This window comes from Rhinichthys klamathensis, unplaced genomic scaffold (genome assembly GCF_029890125.1).
Source record: "Rhinichthys klamathensis goyatoka isolate OS25496 unplaced genomic scaffold, OSU_Roscu_1.1 h1tg000184l_1, whole genome shotgun sequence".
Taxonomy (NCBI): Eukaryota; Metazoa; Chordata; class Actinopteri; order Cypriniformes; family Leuciscidae; genus Rhinichthys; species Rhinichthys klamathensis.
In genome coordinates, this window is record NW_026606712.1 from 996,317 (window position 1) to 1,010,992 (window position 14,676).

Consider the following 14,676-nt stretch of genomic DNA (forward strand, 5'->3'; position numbering starts at 1 on the left):
CAGTTTTCACATCAGTTCCTTGCAGCTTAAGAACAATTTAATGAGTGAATGGGTCTTATTCCTTTATCTTAAAAAGAATGATTAGCGACATTTTCAGAAGTGGATGTGACTTAATTCTTATCCTTATCTGTTCAAAATACTCAAATGAAAATGGATATGCCAAGCTTAAATAGAATTCCTCCTCCGGTTCCTCAGCTGTGTTCTATGTTTTATTAACTAAAATATTAAATGGAGAAATACATAAATGTATGACTAAAACTCAGATTCACACATTCAAATTTGAAATCCCAGTACAATTTGTCCAGCCGCACCACTGTCAGCACTCTTTTATAATACAATTGGTTGGCACTGCATGGCGCTAGTGACTGCAGCAGACCTTTTAATCAACAACCAACACACTGATCAATGCATCAGCAGCATTTCGTGTATTTTTTATGGTTTATGGCGCCCAAGTCGCCATCTAACGACAAATCACCAGTAGATCATTAGCACACCTTTTTGACATTAATAATACGAAATTACTAATTTTAGGAAATACATTTTTTAAAAATGGAATTCGCGCGTTCCCAGAAACCTCGATGCTGTCGTAATCGATTATACGGCCTGGAGTTCGCGGGTCAGGGGTCACTCTTGAGCAGCGCTGTAGAAGCAGACGGTTCTAAAATCAACTGTTTATTTACAATGTTTATCTCTTTTACCGATCCACTCATGCGCTACATTAAAAATCGTTTACTCAATTAATACATCTGCATACTTTTTCGCTATTCTCTCTTTTTACGCCTTGTATTAAACCCGATCAAAGGCACGTTGATAAGTTGTTAGCCATCAAGTCTTCTTTTAGTTTTCAGATAAAGTGTTATAACGAAAAGACTTTCTGCTGCTGTTAAAAAAAGCATACAGAATATAATACCAAAATGCAGGAATTAATTGCTAGTGCCGATCACCTCAAGTTTGATCTAGAAATGGCTGTAGAACAACAATTGGGCGCTCAACCATTGCCATTTCCAGGAATGGACAGTAAGTTAACTGGAGCACTGATGAATATTTGTTTCGTTTTCTGATTTATTATCATATTTCAACATATAAGACGAACTGCTTGATACATATTGCTTAGGACAGAAGACTTTTAATAACGGTACAAATCTATTCTTGTTATTCTTCAGAATCTGGCGCTGCTGTGTGCGAGTTCTTCATGAGAGCTGCCTGTATGAAAGGCATGTATTCCAGACGCTTGTTTAAGGTTTTAACGTGAGACTTACTGATTTGATCTGACTTTACAGCTTTCTCTTTTGACAGGTGGAATGTGCCCCTTCAGACACATCAGTGGAGAAAAGACTGTGGTGTGCAAGCACTGGCTTAGAGGTTTATGCAAGAAAGGAGACCAATGTGAATTTTTACACGAGTATGACATGACAAAGATGCCTGAATGTTATTTTTACTCTAAATTCGGTTAGTATTTTTAAAATCTGTCTGTCTGTCTGTCTGTCTGTCTGTCTGTCTGTCTGTCTGTCTGTCTGTCTATCTATCTATCTATCTATCTATCTATCTATCTATCTATCTGTCTATCTGTTTATCTATCTATCTATCTATCTATCTATCTATCTATCTATCTATCTATCTATCTATCTATCTATCTATCCGTCTGTCTGTGTAATAAGTATTAATAACTTATCTATCCGTCTGTCTGTGTAATAAGTATTAATAACTTCTTTGTGCAGGGGAGTGCAGTAACAAAGAGTGTCCATTCTTGCACATTGACCCAGAATCTAAGATTAAAGATTGCCCATGGTATGATAGGGGTTTTTGTAAGCATGGTAAGTCTTTTTATTTGCGGATATTTTCAGTTTTACATTTATATATTTTATTACATGTAAAAAAAAAAGTTGTATAAACACTGTACTACATTCAATTGTGTTAAATCAAGCTAGGATGTTTTAAATGAATGTTTTAGTTAATATTTATATTTAAATGAAAGTTACATTACAGATACTTCAAAATGAATTGTTGTATGGGAAAATATAAAATGTCCATTTCCCCCACCTCCCCTTAAGGTCCGGATTGCAGACACAGACACACAAGAAGAGTCATTTGTGTAAATTACCTTGTTGGCTTCTGCCCAGAGGGCAAGTCATGCAAATTTATGCAGTGAGTATCTGTCATTGCAATTGTGATTGTGATTTAAAGAAACATTTCTGCTTCAATTCTAACCAAATTATAAAAAAAAATTGTAATTCCTAGCCCAAGATTTGAACTCCCAATGGGTGCGGCTGAACAACCACCATTACCTCAACAAGCACAGTCTCAGCAAAAGGTTTATTTTTCTTCTTCTTTTTTTCCAAATACTCGTAAAGGGTTGTTTTCCTCTTCCTTTTGTGTGTAATGTATCTGTTTGCACATGTATACAATCTGCAAAGTTACAAAGCACATAGTCTCCCACAAAAGGGATTTAGGGTATGTTTACACTACAATGATGTACTAAAACCGGAAAAGTGTTTACTTTGCGTTTTTAGCATACAGACGATGTTGTCAAAACGAATCCCGTTCACACGAATCTTCAACAATGTCTAAAAACGCTGTATTATTCATGCAAGGCCAGTAATTGGCCTGAACACATAATCTGCACTGCATCACCGTTTTCACCAATTTGTGTTTTTGTAGTGTACAAGGAGACAGTAACAATATTCATTTTCAAAAACTTGAATCCCGGTTTCAAAAGTTTGTATTTTCAGGCCCCCAAAATATGTAAAATTTATATATGTACAGCCCCTAAAAATGTACGGCCAAAACGCATAAAAAAGTTTTCCGTTTTTAGTTGTAAACGGTGTAGTGTAAATGGCCCTTATTCTATCTAAAAAAGAACACTGATCCAGACCTGCCTAAAACGCAAAGTCCAGATATTACTTCCGCAAACGTCTGTCACAATTGGAAATATTAGCATAATGCCTGCGCAAAAGTATAAGCAAAGAAATAAGGTGAGGCTTCAGTGGATTGTAGTGTTGTCTCGATTATGGTAAGGAGTTCAATCTGTGCTTTTCAGACAGCCTGGGAATAGAAATGCTGCAATAATAAACATTATGTGAAAAAGAATGTTCTTTGAACACTAAAGCTTGTTTACCTATTCTACAGAGCCCCTAAAAGACATGGTGATTGAAAAAATATGAAATTGGAGAAAAAAATAGGCAAATAATGCATTTGCAGTCTCTCACAAAACTTTTCAAAGAACTCAAGTTTTTCACACAAATGCAAAGTTTTTGTGGGAACACAAAGGTTTTGCGTGCGAACACAAAGTTTCTCAGGGGAATGCAAAAACATTGACAAATTTTTTACACCCATTCTTACTTCTTTTTTTTTACTACTGTTTCTCTTTCGGGTCTCCGTACCTATCTAGCACAACCAATACACAAAATAATAAACTTTTAAAACATCATCATATGGCCTCTTTAATTCTTACTTTGATACTAATGTTTCATCTTAATTTTTACTCTCCAGCAGCAAAACATGCAGCCCATAAACAGATCGTCACATTCACTCATCCAGTTAACCAACCCCAATATCAACAACCACCACCAGAGAATGCCAAATGTTGTTGGGATAATGCATTCTCACAGCAACATGGGTGGACCTCGCGGTCCTCGTCCACTGGACCAAGTTACATGTTACAAGGTGAGAACGCCATTTGATTTTTTGCATAAACTTTTTATGTCTGCTATATTAATTTGATGATGTTCAAATATGTGCAAATAATTTCAAAATGTGCAATCACACTCAATGTCGGTTTGCTTCTTCCAGTGCGGTGAGAAGGGCCATTACGCAAACAAATGCACAAAAGGACACCTGGCGTTTTTGAGTGGACAGTAGTTTTCTGAATAAAGGATCTCCAATATGTGGTGATAGCTTGCAAAGTGAGGTATTCGATTCCTAGTACATTACCCTTTCACTGTAAAAGTTAGAGATGAGTGATGTAAATGTGGTTCTACCTCACTGTCCATGTGCCAAGAGCATCACAGTCAACACACATTCAAAAGGTAGAAAACGGCTTTTTTACTGAATTTTGTTTTTCTTTCAAACAAAACCTTACATAATCACATACTTTGAAATGTGAGTCTTTTGTATTGGAGCAACAAGCATCTTGATTGCTTAAGCTTTAAAGCAGTGCTGAAATTCTTGGAAAATATATGACAGTCTTTAGAGAGAACATTGTGTCATTTAGCAGCCAAGATGATCTGAAGAGACATCATTTTGCAGTCTATTGACATGCCTTTTTGTATCTATAAAAATGGATGTTGTACTTACAATAAAGGTTAACTGAGTTTATAAAAGCATTATCTTTGACTTGTTTTATCTGTATCTTATAATATGAAAAGTAGCACAAACTATTCATGCTGTTTTAGCTTTTGTCTCTGGATGAGGATAATTTTGTCCCTCCTTTTCCCACATTCTTGTGCTTTGAAAATTCAGTGAACATTTTCCCCCCTAATAATCTCAGTTGCAACGTTACTGACTGCATACTGAACTTGTATTCAAAATCAGTAAAACTTTCCTAACGCTTGAGTCGTGACAAAACACAAGTCTAACCCCAAGCAATTTAATACATGTTTATTTCATCACAAGAAATGTGAATAATCAAGTCTTATACATACAGCCTACACTTTTGTATGCTTTCAATAAAGAGTCCAAATTAAATAAATGTCATTTTATTCTTGGTCACAACAGTCACAAACAGAGAAAGCTGAGAGGTGTGGCGATCACACTGCTGCAGACGAAGGGTATGTTTTAGTGGTACTTCCTCCACCTGTCGTGCTCTGTTGAGAGGCAAGAAAAGAAACACTTCCTTAGTGTCACTAAATTTAGACAACAGTACAATGGCGAAGGACATTACTACGGATTCTCCAATACTTTTAGTACTTACTGATGTGATCGTATTCCCAGAGGTAGCTCAGGGCAATGTAACCAGCGATGAACATGGCAATTCCACCAATACCTCCTTTCTTCACATTGATGTATTTGTTGTAATATCTATCATAGCCTGAGATGAGATTTGATTAGATTAGTGAAATTATAAAACACACAAACAGAAATTATTACAATATTACTGATCAAAGATGTTTTTCTAATATAAAAAAAAACTACATTAATTTTGTAAATTACATTACTCATTACCTCCACGAACTCCACCAATAATTCCATTTGGGGTGAAGTCTCTTTTTCCGAGCCACGATGGCAGTTCCCCGAGTTTGACGTCCAAAAGCTTCTTCTGGGCCAGGGCAACTGAGGGAAAAAACACAAACACAATTGTCAAGGCATTTCACTAGGTTTTATTTGATAAGCTCAGTGAGTCAGTTTCCTTGTGCATCCAAATGAAACTTAAAATCCAAAAAAGTAAAATAAGATTATGCAAAATGCACTTTTTCAAATTAGTCCAAAGCAGACTCAAAAAACACCACGGTATGTTTTGCTTTTAAAAATATTCAAGTAGTATCATTTTCAGCACTATTTGGTGACTATTCAGTACCATGGTATAAACATAGAAAACTTTGGTAATACTACTATACTTTTTGTAAAGAGAACAATCCCACGCCACAATATTTAATAAAATATTATTACTAATATTAATAGCTACTAAATTATTTTGCCCTTTTCTGAAAAATGTGAGATGAGTCAATGAGACAATGACAAAATTAACAAATGCTGCTTCTTTTTTTACTCTTGTGTGAAAGCTGTCAGCCAGTAGTTCAATACAGTATATAACGTTAGTAGTTAAGCATGTTTTTTCCCTCATTAACAAACCAGCACGATTCACTAACGAATATCTCACAAAACACTACGGGAGGATTTGCATGTCCTGGACATTATATTCAATCACGAAGGTAATCAGGCAGCCAATGTTACTGAAAGTCCTTGACATGACTCGCGTCTGCCTGCATCGAGGCCTTCAGCGACACTATACGCACAAACGACATCATGAACATTCACGCCATTCTTGTCTTCAGACACCGAGATGAATAAAACAGCACGATTTCTGTAAAAACCTTAACGTAATACAGAGAAACATATTCAACTATGCAATTCCCATTCAGCCATACCTGGTTTATCCGCCATCTTGCTCTGTCTGAACTTCAAGATGATGGCTGCTGCAGCAGGGTACGCTGGGAGTAAAATGAAGTGACGTCAACGGGCAAAATGTGGGGCGGAGTTTACAGATCATGTGACCGCTGGATAGAAGAAGAGCGCAGAGCCGTCTCTCTATGGCTCTGGAAGAGCGGTGCTAAACGATTACAATGTTGTTTGGCTTTGATATCAATGTAATGAAAGAAACCAACAAAAACAACCTTATCGGTTTATTTTAGGATTAACTTTAGCAAAGGCCTACACACAAGCAAATACGCTAATAAAATACCACGTTTTCTGGCATGACACCAAACAGTAGGCTACGTGAAAAATCTTATCTAAGCATCTAAAACACGCTACATACAATTATTATATTATATTATTTTCTTGGTCTGTTTAATATAGGATACTACCACTGGAGGGAGACATTACTGCATACGCACTTGTTTGTAAAACAGGCAATGATGAAAACACATCAAATCACATATTGCATCTTTCTGGTGGTAAACATGTGGTAAGTAATCAGGCCTACTTGTTGGTTTTTATAATGTGAACACTTGCACATGTCTTTAGACTTATGCGGATCTGTTGTTTTGATTGTTTTAAGTTTAGCTAGAGAGAAAATTACTGGATTTTTGCAGTGGTTATGTGGTTTTAGGCAAAAGCAACATCCTCTCTGAGCAACAGAGACCTATAGACACTGCATTTATTGTTGCAAAATCAGGTAGGCCTACCGGTAGTTGTTTTAGGGATGTTCAGACAAGTGCATTTAACTGTATACCAAACTCGCTTAATAATTTAATAGTAATATTTATTTTGCAACATTACAAAATGGGATGATTCGGCGTTGTGTCAGGATTTTTTTTCTTAAGTTTTTCATACAGTACAGATGATACAGATGACTAAAACAGTTTCAGTATTTACATGCTCTTTCCTTAATTGAAGGCCTAGAGTAAATCTTAATCCAAATCATTCCTACAGCCATTTGCCTTTAGGTGCACATACATCTATTTGTATATGGCAGAAGACCAAAAGCTTTCATGGCAGCCTAGCTGAAAGCCTTTGAGAGGATATGTAGATCTCAGGTAATGTATTTAAGATGTATATACTTTAAACTGTGAATATCCTTTATATGCATATAAAGGATTTGTTTCCCCTGTGACATTTAAGTAAATGATGGTAAAAGAAAAAAAAAATGAAGTAGATGATGGTTTAACCATAGTGACTATATATACATTTAGTAGGGGGAATCATTGTAAGACAGTATATAACAATTAATTGTTACTATTAAAATGATTATTGTCTTTAACTCACTATTGTTTTGCACCAGTGTTCAATAACATTCGGTAAATGAGAAAGAGAGAAGTCTGTCACTTCGGTCACCCACTCTAACAGGATTACTGAAACCGGTGTTCTACCCGATTGCTTTAGTGATCATTCCATGGTTTTCTGTGTATGGAAAATTAGAATACCACGCCTACCACCCAAGGTGATCAGGGTAATGCAGAGTAAACATTTTAACACTGAGTTTTTTATCCAAGATTTATTAGATATAAATTGGAACAGGTTTAACCTTATTCCTTTAGTTGAAGATGCTTGGAATTTTTTCTATACAGAAGTGCTTAAAATAATTGATAAACATGCCCCTTGGATATCAGTCAAGGTTAAGGGCCGACATTTACCATGGATTGATGTTGATTTAATTCGTCTGTTTAAACAAAGAGACAAGGCATGGGTAAAGTACCGCCTGTCAAAGGATCCATCAGACGGGGCTGTATATAAACAATTAAGAAATATGTGTACGACTAAAACAAGGAATGCTAAATCGAACTATTATACAAACTTTCTATCTAATAATTTCAATAATCCTAAGAAGTTTTGGAAAAGCCTTAATTCTTTATTTAAAAATTCCACTAAAAGCATTGCTACCGAAATCAAAGTCAATAATGATGTTATCAGTGATCCTTTTGCAGTTGCCAATGCTTTCAACCAACACTTTTCCTCCATTTGTAGTTCACAATTTTCGAATTTCTCCTACTCTAGTCCGGCAGATGTGTTTAACAGTTCCTTCTCATTTGCTAAATAAGAATAAGAAAAATAATAAGAAGCTAATAAGAAAAAGTCATATAGCATATTGTTCCCCACCAGATCAGCTTCAATGAATCAAGATAACAAACTTTTACTCAAATTCCTAGATGATACTCAACTTGTACAAGTTGATGAACTTAAATATTTGGGCCTTTGGCTTGACTCACAACTCTCCTTTAGGTGTCATATCAACTCTGTTGTTAAAAAGATTAATTTACGAATATTGTATCGCTCTATTAACTGTTTCACTCAACTGATTAGACTAAGAATTGTGTCACAGTTAATATTTCCCATATTAGACTATGCGGACATTGTCTATCAAAACACATCAGAATCAAATTTGAAGGCATTGAATGTTGTTTTCAATAATATATGTAGATTTGTGCTGAGATGTCCTTTTACTACTCACCACTGTGTAATGTATGACTCACTGAACCTATTATCACCAAAAGCCAGAAGACAGTATCACTGGTATCAGGTCATTTTTAAATGTGTGTATTATAATTATCCTTCTTACCTGAAGGAATATTTACTTCCATATAGACCCAGCTATAGATTGAGACACACTGAATATCTCTCCTTCATTGTGCCAAATATCTCCAAAGAGAGTGGTAGACGTGCCTTTAAATTCAAAGCCCCCTCAGACTGGAATAGCCTGCCTGGGTCTCTAAGATCTGTCACATCATTGTGTTCCTTCAAAATATCTCTCTTTACTTACTTGCAAGCAAACTGTTGCTGTAAATGTTTTCCTCATGCATGACTGGACTTTTGTTTTTTATACCCTTTATATCTGGGATACTTATTTTTTTATTTTTTTATTTTTATTTTTTTTATTATGTGTACTTATGCGAGTATGGGTGTAGGTACGTGTATACATGATGTTTGTATATATGTATGTATAGACATATGTGTATGTAAGCCAGGGCTAAATGTTGTTATGCATCTTAATACTGCAATATGTTTTACTCATGGATTTGTTTCCAATAAGGAGTTGGTGGGTCGGGCGAGGCGGGATGAGGTAGAGCTTTAGTGTGAGTGAATGTATATGTGCTGCATTATCTTTGTCTTTGTCTCGAGGACCCCCTCGAAAACGAGATGTTTCATCTCAAGGGGTTATCCTCAACAATAAATTCAATTCAATTCAATTCATGGTGATCTCAGAATGAGAGACAGAGACATGAGAGAGACTGTGGTAGATGCATTAGACATGAGGTCAAAGGCATAAGTGTCATTCATTACTCTGCTCTGCCATAAAAATCCCCGGCAGAATTATAATTTTGAGATTTTAATTAAGATGGTGCCGCAGTCACATCAAATGGACGCATCAGTTCATAGTCTTTCAGAACTGTCCAGCGTGCAGTTACGTTATATTGATTTTCATTATTCTCCTGTCTGCTCTGATTTTCACTATCCATGTGTTTACTCCTCAAATATTATTATTGTATTGCCATAGGATGCATATTACATTTTAAAATAATATTATTTCTAATCTATGCTTTCAGTGACCCAGGTTTATTAGTTCATCCTTAATGTCTGCTAACAGATGGAAGATCAGGCCAATTTCAATTCCAGACTCTAATTTAACAAGTTAATAATCCTCATGATTAGTAAAATTATGTAATGGAAAGAATGTTATTATTCTAGCTCATTTATCTGCCATGGGAATGATAGAGAATAAATGAATTGTCTGTGTGCCACTGGATTTTCTAACTTTCTTTTTTTTTCTTTTTTTTTCTTGAACATATTGACTCGCACTACTGCTGCAGACCTCCAGTATATATTACGGTATGTATACTAGAATGTTTTCTAATTTAAGGATACTGGGATGACTTCCATTTACCAAAACAAGCAGTATACAGATGACCTTACCTTACTGCATGGACTTCTGTATCCCACAATGCAATGTCCCGAACTTGACTTGCTATTTCCATTGTGATGGATAAACCAGAAGAAATATCCTCTTCACATCTCTTTCTTGACTCATTCAGTCTGCTTAATGTAAATGTAAATTTCTACACAAAATCTGATTCAAAATGCTCAATAACCATTTTTATTTTCAAAATGATAACTTGACGCAACATGCATAATTACAAAGTCATATCACTAGCATACTATTTTATATATTTACTGTGGAATAATGGCTTAATTTACTTTTTTTTAAATAGTAGGCAGTATACAGTGTATACTGTAGTATTCAGTAATATGGTATTGCATTCTGAACGCAGCCTACGTTTTTAATCTTGCTAGTGCTGTCGAGGGAGATCAGTTTACACTGATTGTATTAATAAAATTAAGGCCTTGAGGTGTGTCCAGGTAATTCTTCCTCACTGCATGTCTCACAAGCTAATTGCTTTTGACAATATATTAAAAATCTGTCTGGCAGAGAAGAGAGACTATTATGTTTTGCATTATATATTCATATCCGCAATAACTGTCATGATAGGAATTAACATGTAAAGCATAATGATTTTTAATTTACAATATTCAATCTCATTACATATACAAGAAATAATTGTTATAGTAATGACCTATTCTGCATGCACAAGGCCTGAGGTACAATAAATGCCACCTCCTGTAAACCCTTCACCCTCACACAATCGCACATGATATTATTGGACTAACTCTATTAGACTCTGAAACAGCTTTTCCCCTGAGGCTATTAGGCTCCTTAACACACTCTTAACTAATTCGAATTCTTGGAAAATGATTTAAATTCATCCAGTGTTTACATTGTTCTCTTGTTCTCTATACATGTTCTTGTTCTCTCTGTATTCTGAGACACACGCTTATGACTGCACAAGTGCACTGACTGGTCCAGCCTGAAAAATACTGTTTTGTCATGATTTGAGTGGTTAGAAACAAAATTTATGAGACAGTTGTTGTCAGATTTCATTGGTGATTTCAAATAGGAAATTCAATCATAAGATAAGTGAACTGCTTTGGAGAATTTTATGTTTTCCCATTAAAAGAGATAGGAGCTGTACTTCCATGACTGAAATAGCTGCCCGAGAGGCTTTTCAAAGATGGCCGCCAAGTGAAATGTTGTGACTTAAAGGGACACAATGTCTTGACTTTGGGCACAGGTCTGTCTGGAGGCCACCTCATGATGCCATTGTGAGATTTAATGTTCAAATAATAAAACATTGTAAAGCAAATATAAGATCTAAAATCACAATAGCATGATATAGTCATTAAATAAATTTGCAGTTACAGGATTTAACAAGCGGTGTTCACAATACATTGCAAATTAGACTATAAGGTGCTCGGAAGGCACTATTAATACTGAGCAAGTTCTAGGAACAGATCATATTTCTAATTTCTTCATTTATTTGACATTATGCCAACTGTTACTCACACACAGTTCGTCTATCAATATCTAATTTACATCTTCAATGGCTTGTTTATGTCAGATCATAGCTATGCCATTCATTGTGGTTCAGATAAAATACATCTTATCTTGCATAGAATTGTTATTTGGGATTTGTGCTATGTATATTTTGTTGGAATAACTATTAACTTGAAGCTTTAAAAATATAACATATTGATTTGTTATTATAGCAGTCGCTGCGCTGCATGTTATGAGAACATTTCCTCTGGTTTGTCAAGGTAGCCAATGATGTGCTACAAACCCCAGCAGTAAACACGATTAATGAAGGCAGTGTTTAAGCCGTATCTCATTTCTCTCCAGTCTGGATCTTATTCCTGCATGATATGGATCATCTCTTGTCTCCTGCAGCACCATATGCTGAAACAGCAGCCCTACTAGTAGCACTTAACTGAATAAGAAGCGATCAACTCAAAACTCAGCTAGAGGGCAAGCACAGATGAACTCTGGACCTAAATCTGTCTTGTTTTATGTATTTAACGTCGACATAAAACAGAAGTTACGATCTTTCGGTTCTGGTCTTTTCTTCCCTATTGTGACATACCATACCGTTATATCTGAGGGTGAGTTTACCCGACAATGATGTAATAAAAACAGAAAAGTAGCCTATTTCCATTTCTTTTTGCACGTACAGACGACAACGTTGTCAAAACGATCTTCACACGGATCCACGAAAACGACTAAGGACGCTGTATTAAGCCAGGCCAGTAGTTGACGATGTCACTTTGTAAAGAAACACCAAAGCCACCTGGAAGGCAAGCCTGCAACCTTTAGCCAAGAAAAGCTTAACAGCTAAAGCTAACACTTCGGCTTTGGCGATATACGCTAATCTTCAACATGTTTTACACTAAACAGTACTTTTGTTGGGAACTGTATGTAGATTTTACCTTAAGAGAAGGCAAAGTCGCGTTTTTGTTGTTTACATTAGGATTATAATAGTATCGTTTTCAAAAACTTGCACTTTGAAACTCAATTTAAAAAACTTGCATTTTCAGGCCCCCGAAAGAGTTGTCGTGTAATTAAACGTCCAAAATGCATAAAAAGCTTTCCGGTTTTTTTTTTTGAAAATGGTGTCGTGTAACTACCAATCAGTGAAACAGCTTCTTGAACAAAATTAAAAAAATTAGGGCAGGACTTGATGTTGTCCATTGAGAATTGATTGGATCATTGTGGTTTGCAATTGGTCGATCTCATGTGAGTGACAGATTGTCCCGCCCCCATGCCAGTAAACACGTCATCAGAGAAGGGAAGAGATGTCAACACAAGAGGGAGGGGAAGTTATTTTGATTAAAGAATATGAAGACGCATGAATTAAAAAAAAATATATATATATGCACAAATGAATCATTTATAATAAATACTGCAATATTCCATAAAAAATAAGAATTGTCCATGGTGACTTTAAAGAGGCAGTCTGTACATTTTCGTTGAGGGTGCGCTGGCTGATATGGTTGTTTTGGACTTTTTTTGTAATGAGAAAAAGAGTGAACAGCTAAATACATGAAATTACAGATAGTTATGTCAGGAAATAAAGAATAAAGAAATCTATCATTTGCGCCTTTCCTCTTTGAGATTCACTGTTGTGCTTTGATCTTACCCAATTATGTTGTCTGGACATCTGATGCAAAATCAAGTTCAAGGCTGAATGCTGCCCAACCATGTATTGTACAACAGTACAACACATTGATTATCCAAAATATGTCACTTTTAATAATGACAAAAAGTAGCATGGGTCCCACTTGTTCCAATCTGTTGCAATGTATTATTTTTTTTCAAAATGTGGACTGTTTTGACTTTTTTTCTACAGAGGCTAATGTAATAGACCAAATAACATACTGAGATGCAAAGCTGAATTTTCAGCATCATTACTCCAGTCTTCAGTGTCATGATCCCCAGAAATCATTCTAATATGCTGATTTCTGAGAAACATTTCTGATTATTATCAATGTTGAAAACAGTTGTGCTGCTTTTTGTGTAAACCATGTATTTTCTTTGATGAAACTAAAGTTCAAAACAATTTAAAAGTCTTTAGCACGTTTGATCAGTTTAATGCATCCTTAGAAGTATTAAGCTAAAAGTAAGCAATTCATTTCCTTTTTAACACTTCTATTGTATTCAGGTCCATTTTAAACTGGAAGAGGTAGGCTACATCATTTTTAGTACAAAGATTAAATTTTGTAAGTGTACTGTCATTTTTTTATATAAAAGAGATATAACCATTTAAGCTAATGCTTTTGGGCTGCATTTTGTTTATAAACATGCTAGTGCATACACACACAATAATCCTGAGATTAAAATTTTAAATGATAAACAAATTAATGTCTTAATGTGTTTGTAGAGCAAAAGTAGATCAACATATTTTAAGTTTAAAAAAGGAAAGAGGGGGGAAAAAGTCCACATTTCACTTTGCTGCCACCTATTGATGAATCATTGCAGAATTAAAAGGAGATTCAAGCTGTTTATCATCATTTTTTCATAATAAAGTAAATGTTTATGGAAGTAAAATGAATATATTTTGTTTGAAAACATTTCAGAGTAATATTGTTGTTGTTTTGGTGATGTTGTTTTGTTAGGAAAAGAATATGCAAGTTTAACAAATGTAGACTATTTTGAGCAGTTATGAATTATAAGTGAATTTAATTATATTTAAATATATATATATATTCCTGCATCACACTTGTTTTTGCTGTAGCTCTGTGACATTTCAAAGAATTTCTTCAATTTCAATTAATAAAAAGGGGGTAAATGAAGTAATGGTAAAAACATTCAAAACCTTTGTGCATTCACTCATTTTTCATTAATGATAAGTTACTGATTAGATACAATATGGTTTTAGTCCAAAAATATTACCTTATGACTGTTTTATAAGGTTCTATTCCACCGGGTCCAAACAGACCCTGGAATGCTAAAAGTGTGAACATTTTTTTTTTTTTTTTTATGCATTAGGAGGAAAAAAAGAAATCGTACTGATCCCAAACTATCCAAACAGTATATTATTATTACAAGGACTTGAATTTTTATCTATTCGGAAATAATAAAAACCGCAACTGACCAATCAGAATGAAGCATTCCATATATAGCCATAGGCTATAAAT

At 35.0% G+C, this 14,676-nt stretch overlaps 2 protein-coding genes and 1 long non-coding RNA gene across 4 annotated transcripts; 1 reads left to right on the forward strand and 2 right to left on the reverse strand.

The window, feature by feature from the left end:
• Window positions 1-588: 588 nt before the first annotated feature.
• Window positions 589-4,322, forward strand: cpsf4 (cleavage and polyadenylation specific factor 4). 2 transcript variants are annotated; one of them, XM_056261633.1, is made up of 8 exons: window positions 589-1,017; window positions 1,164-1,214; window positions 1,297-1,449; window positions 1,719-1,814; window positions 2,052-2,145; window positions 2,239-2,311; window positions 3,493-3,663; window positions 3,790-4,322. In XM_056261633.1, the coding sequence occupies exons 1-8, from the start codon at window positions 915-917 to the stop codon at window positions 3,856-3,858; spliced, it is 810 nt and encodes a 269-aa protein (XP_056117608.1). In that variant the 5' UTR covers window positions 589-914; the 3' UTR covers window positions 3,859-4,322. The 2 variants fall into 2 exon arrangements, with proteins under 2 accessions (XP_056117608.1, XP_056117607.1); XM_056261632.1 differs by having other exon boundaries at window positions 591-1,017; window positions 3,490-3,663.
• Window positions 4,022-4,573, reverse strand: LOC130095002 (uncharacterized). Its single transcript, XR_008808034.1, has 2 exons — window positions 4,464-4,573; window positions 4,022-4,425 (listed from the first exon to the last, which is right to left on the reverse strand). It is a non-coding gene; the product is annotated as an uncharacterized LOC130095002 (long non-coding RNA).
• Window positions 4,574-4,678: 105 nt separating this feature from the next.
• atp5mf (ATP synthase membrane subunit f) lies at window positions 4,679-6,179 on the reverse strand. The gene is made up of 4 exons (XM_056261634.1): window positions 6,084-6,179; window positions 5,161-5,268; window positions 4,910-5,026; window positions 4,679-4,802 (listed from the first exon to the last, which is right to left on the reverse strand). Exons 1-4 carry the CDS (start codon window positions 6,097-6,099, stop codon window positions 4,774-4,776), a joined length of 270 nt encoding a protein of 89 aa, XP_056117609.1. The 5' UTR covers window positions 6,100-6,179; the 3' UTR covers window positions 4,679-4,773.
• Window positions 6,180-14,676: the final 8,497 nt, after the last annotated feature.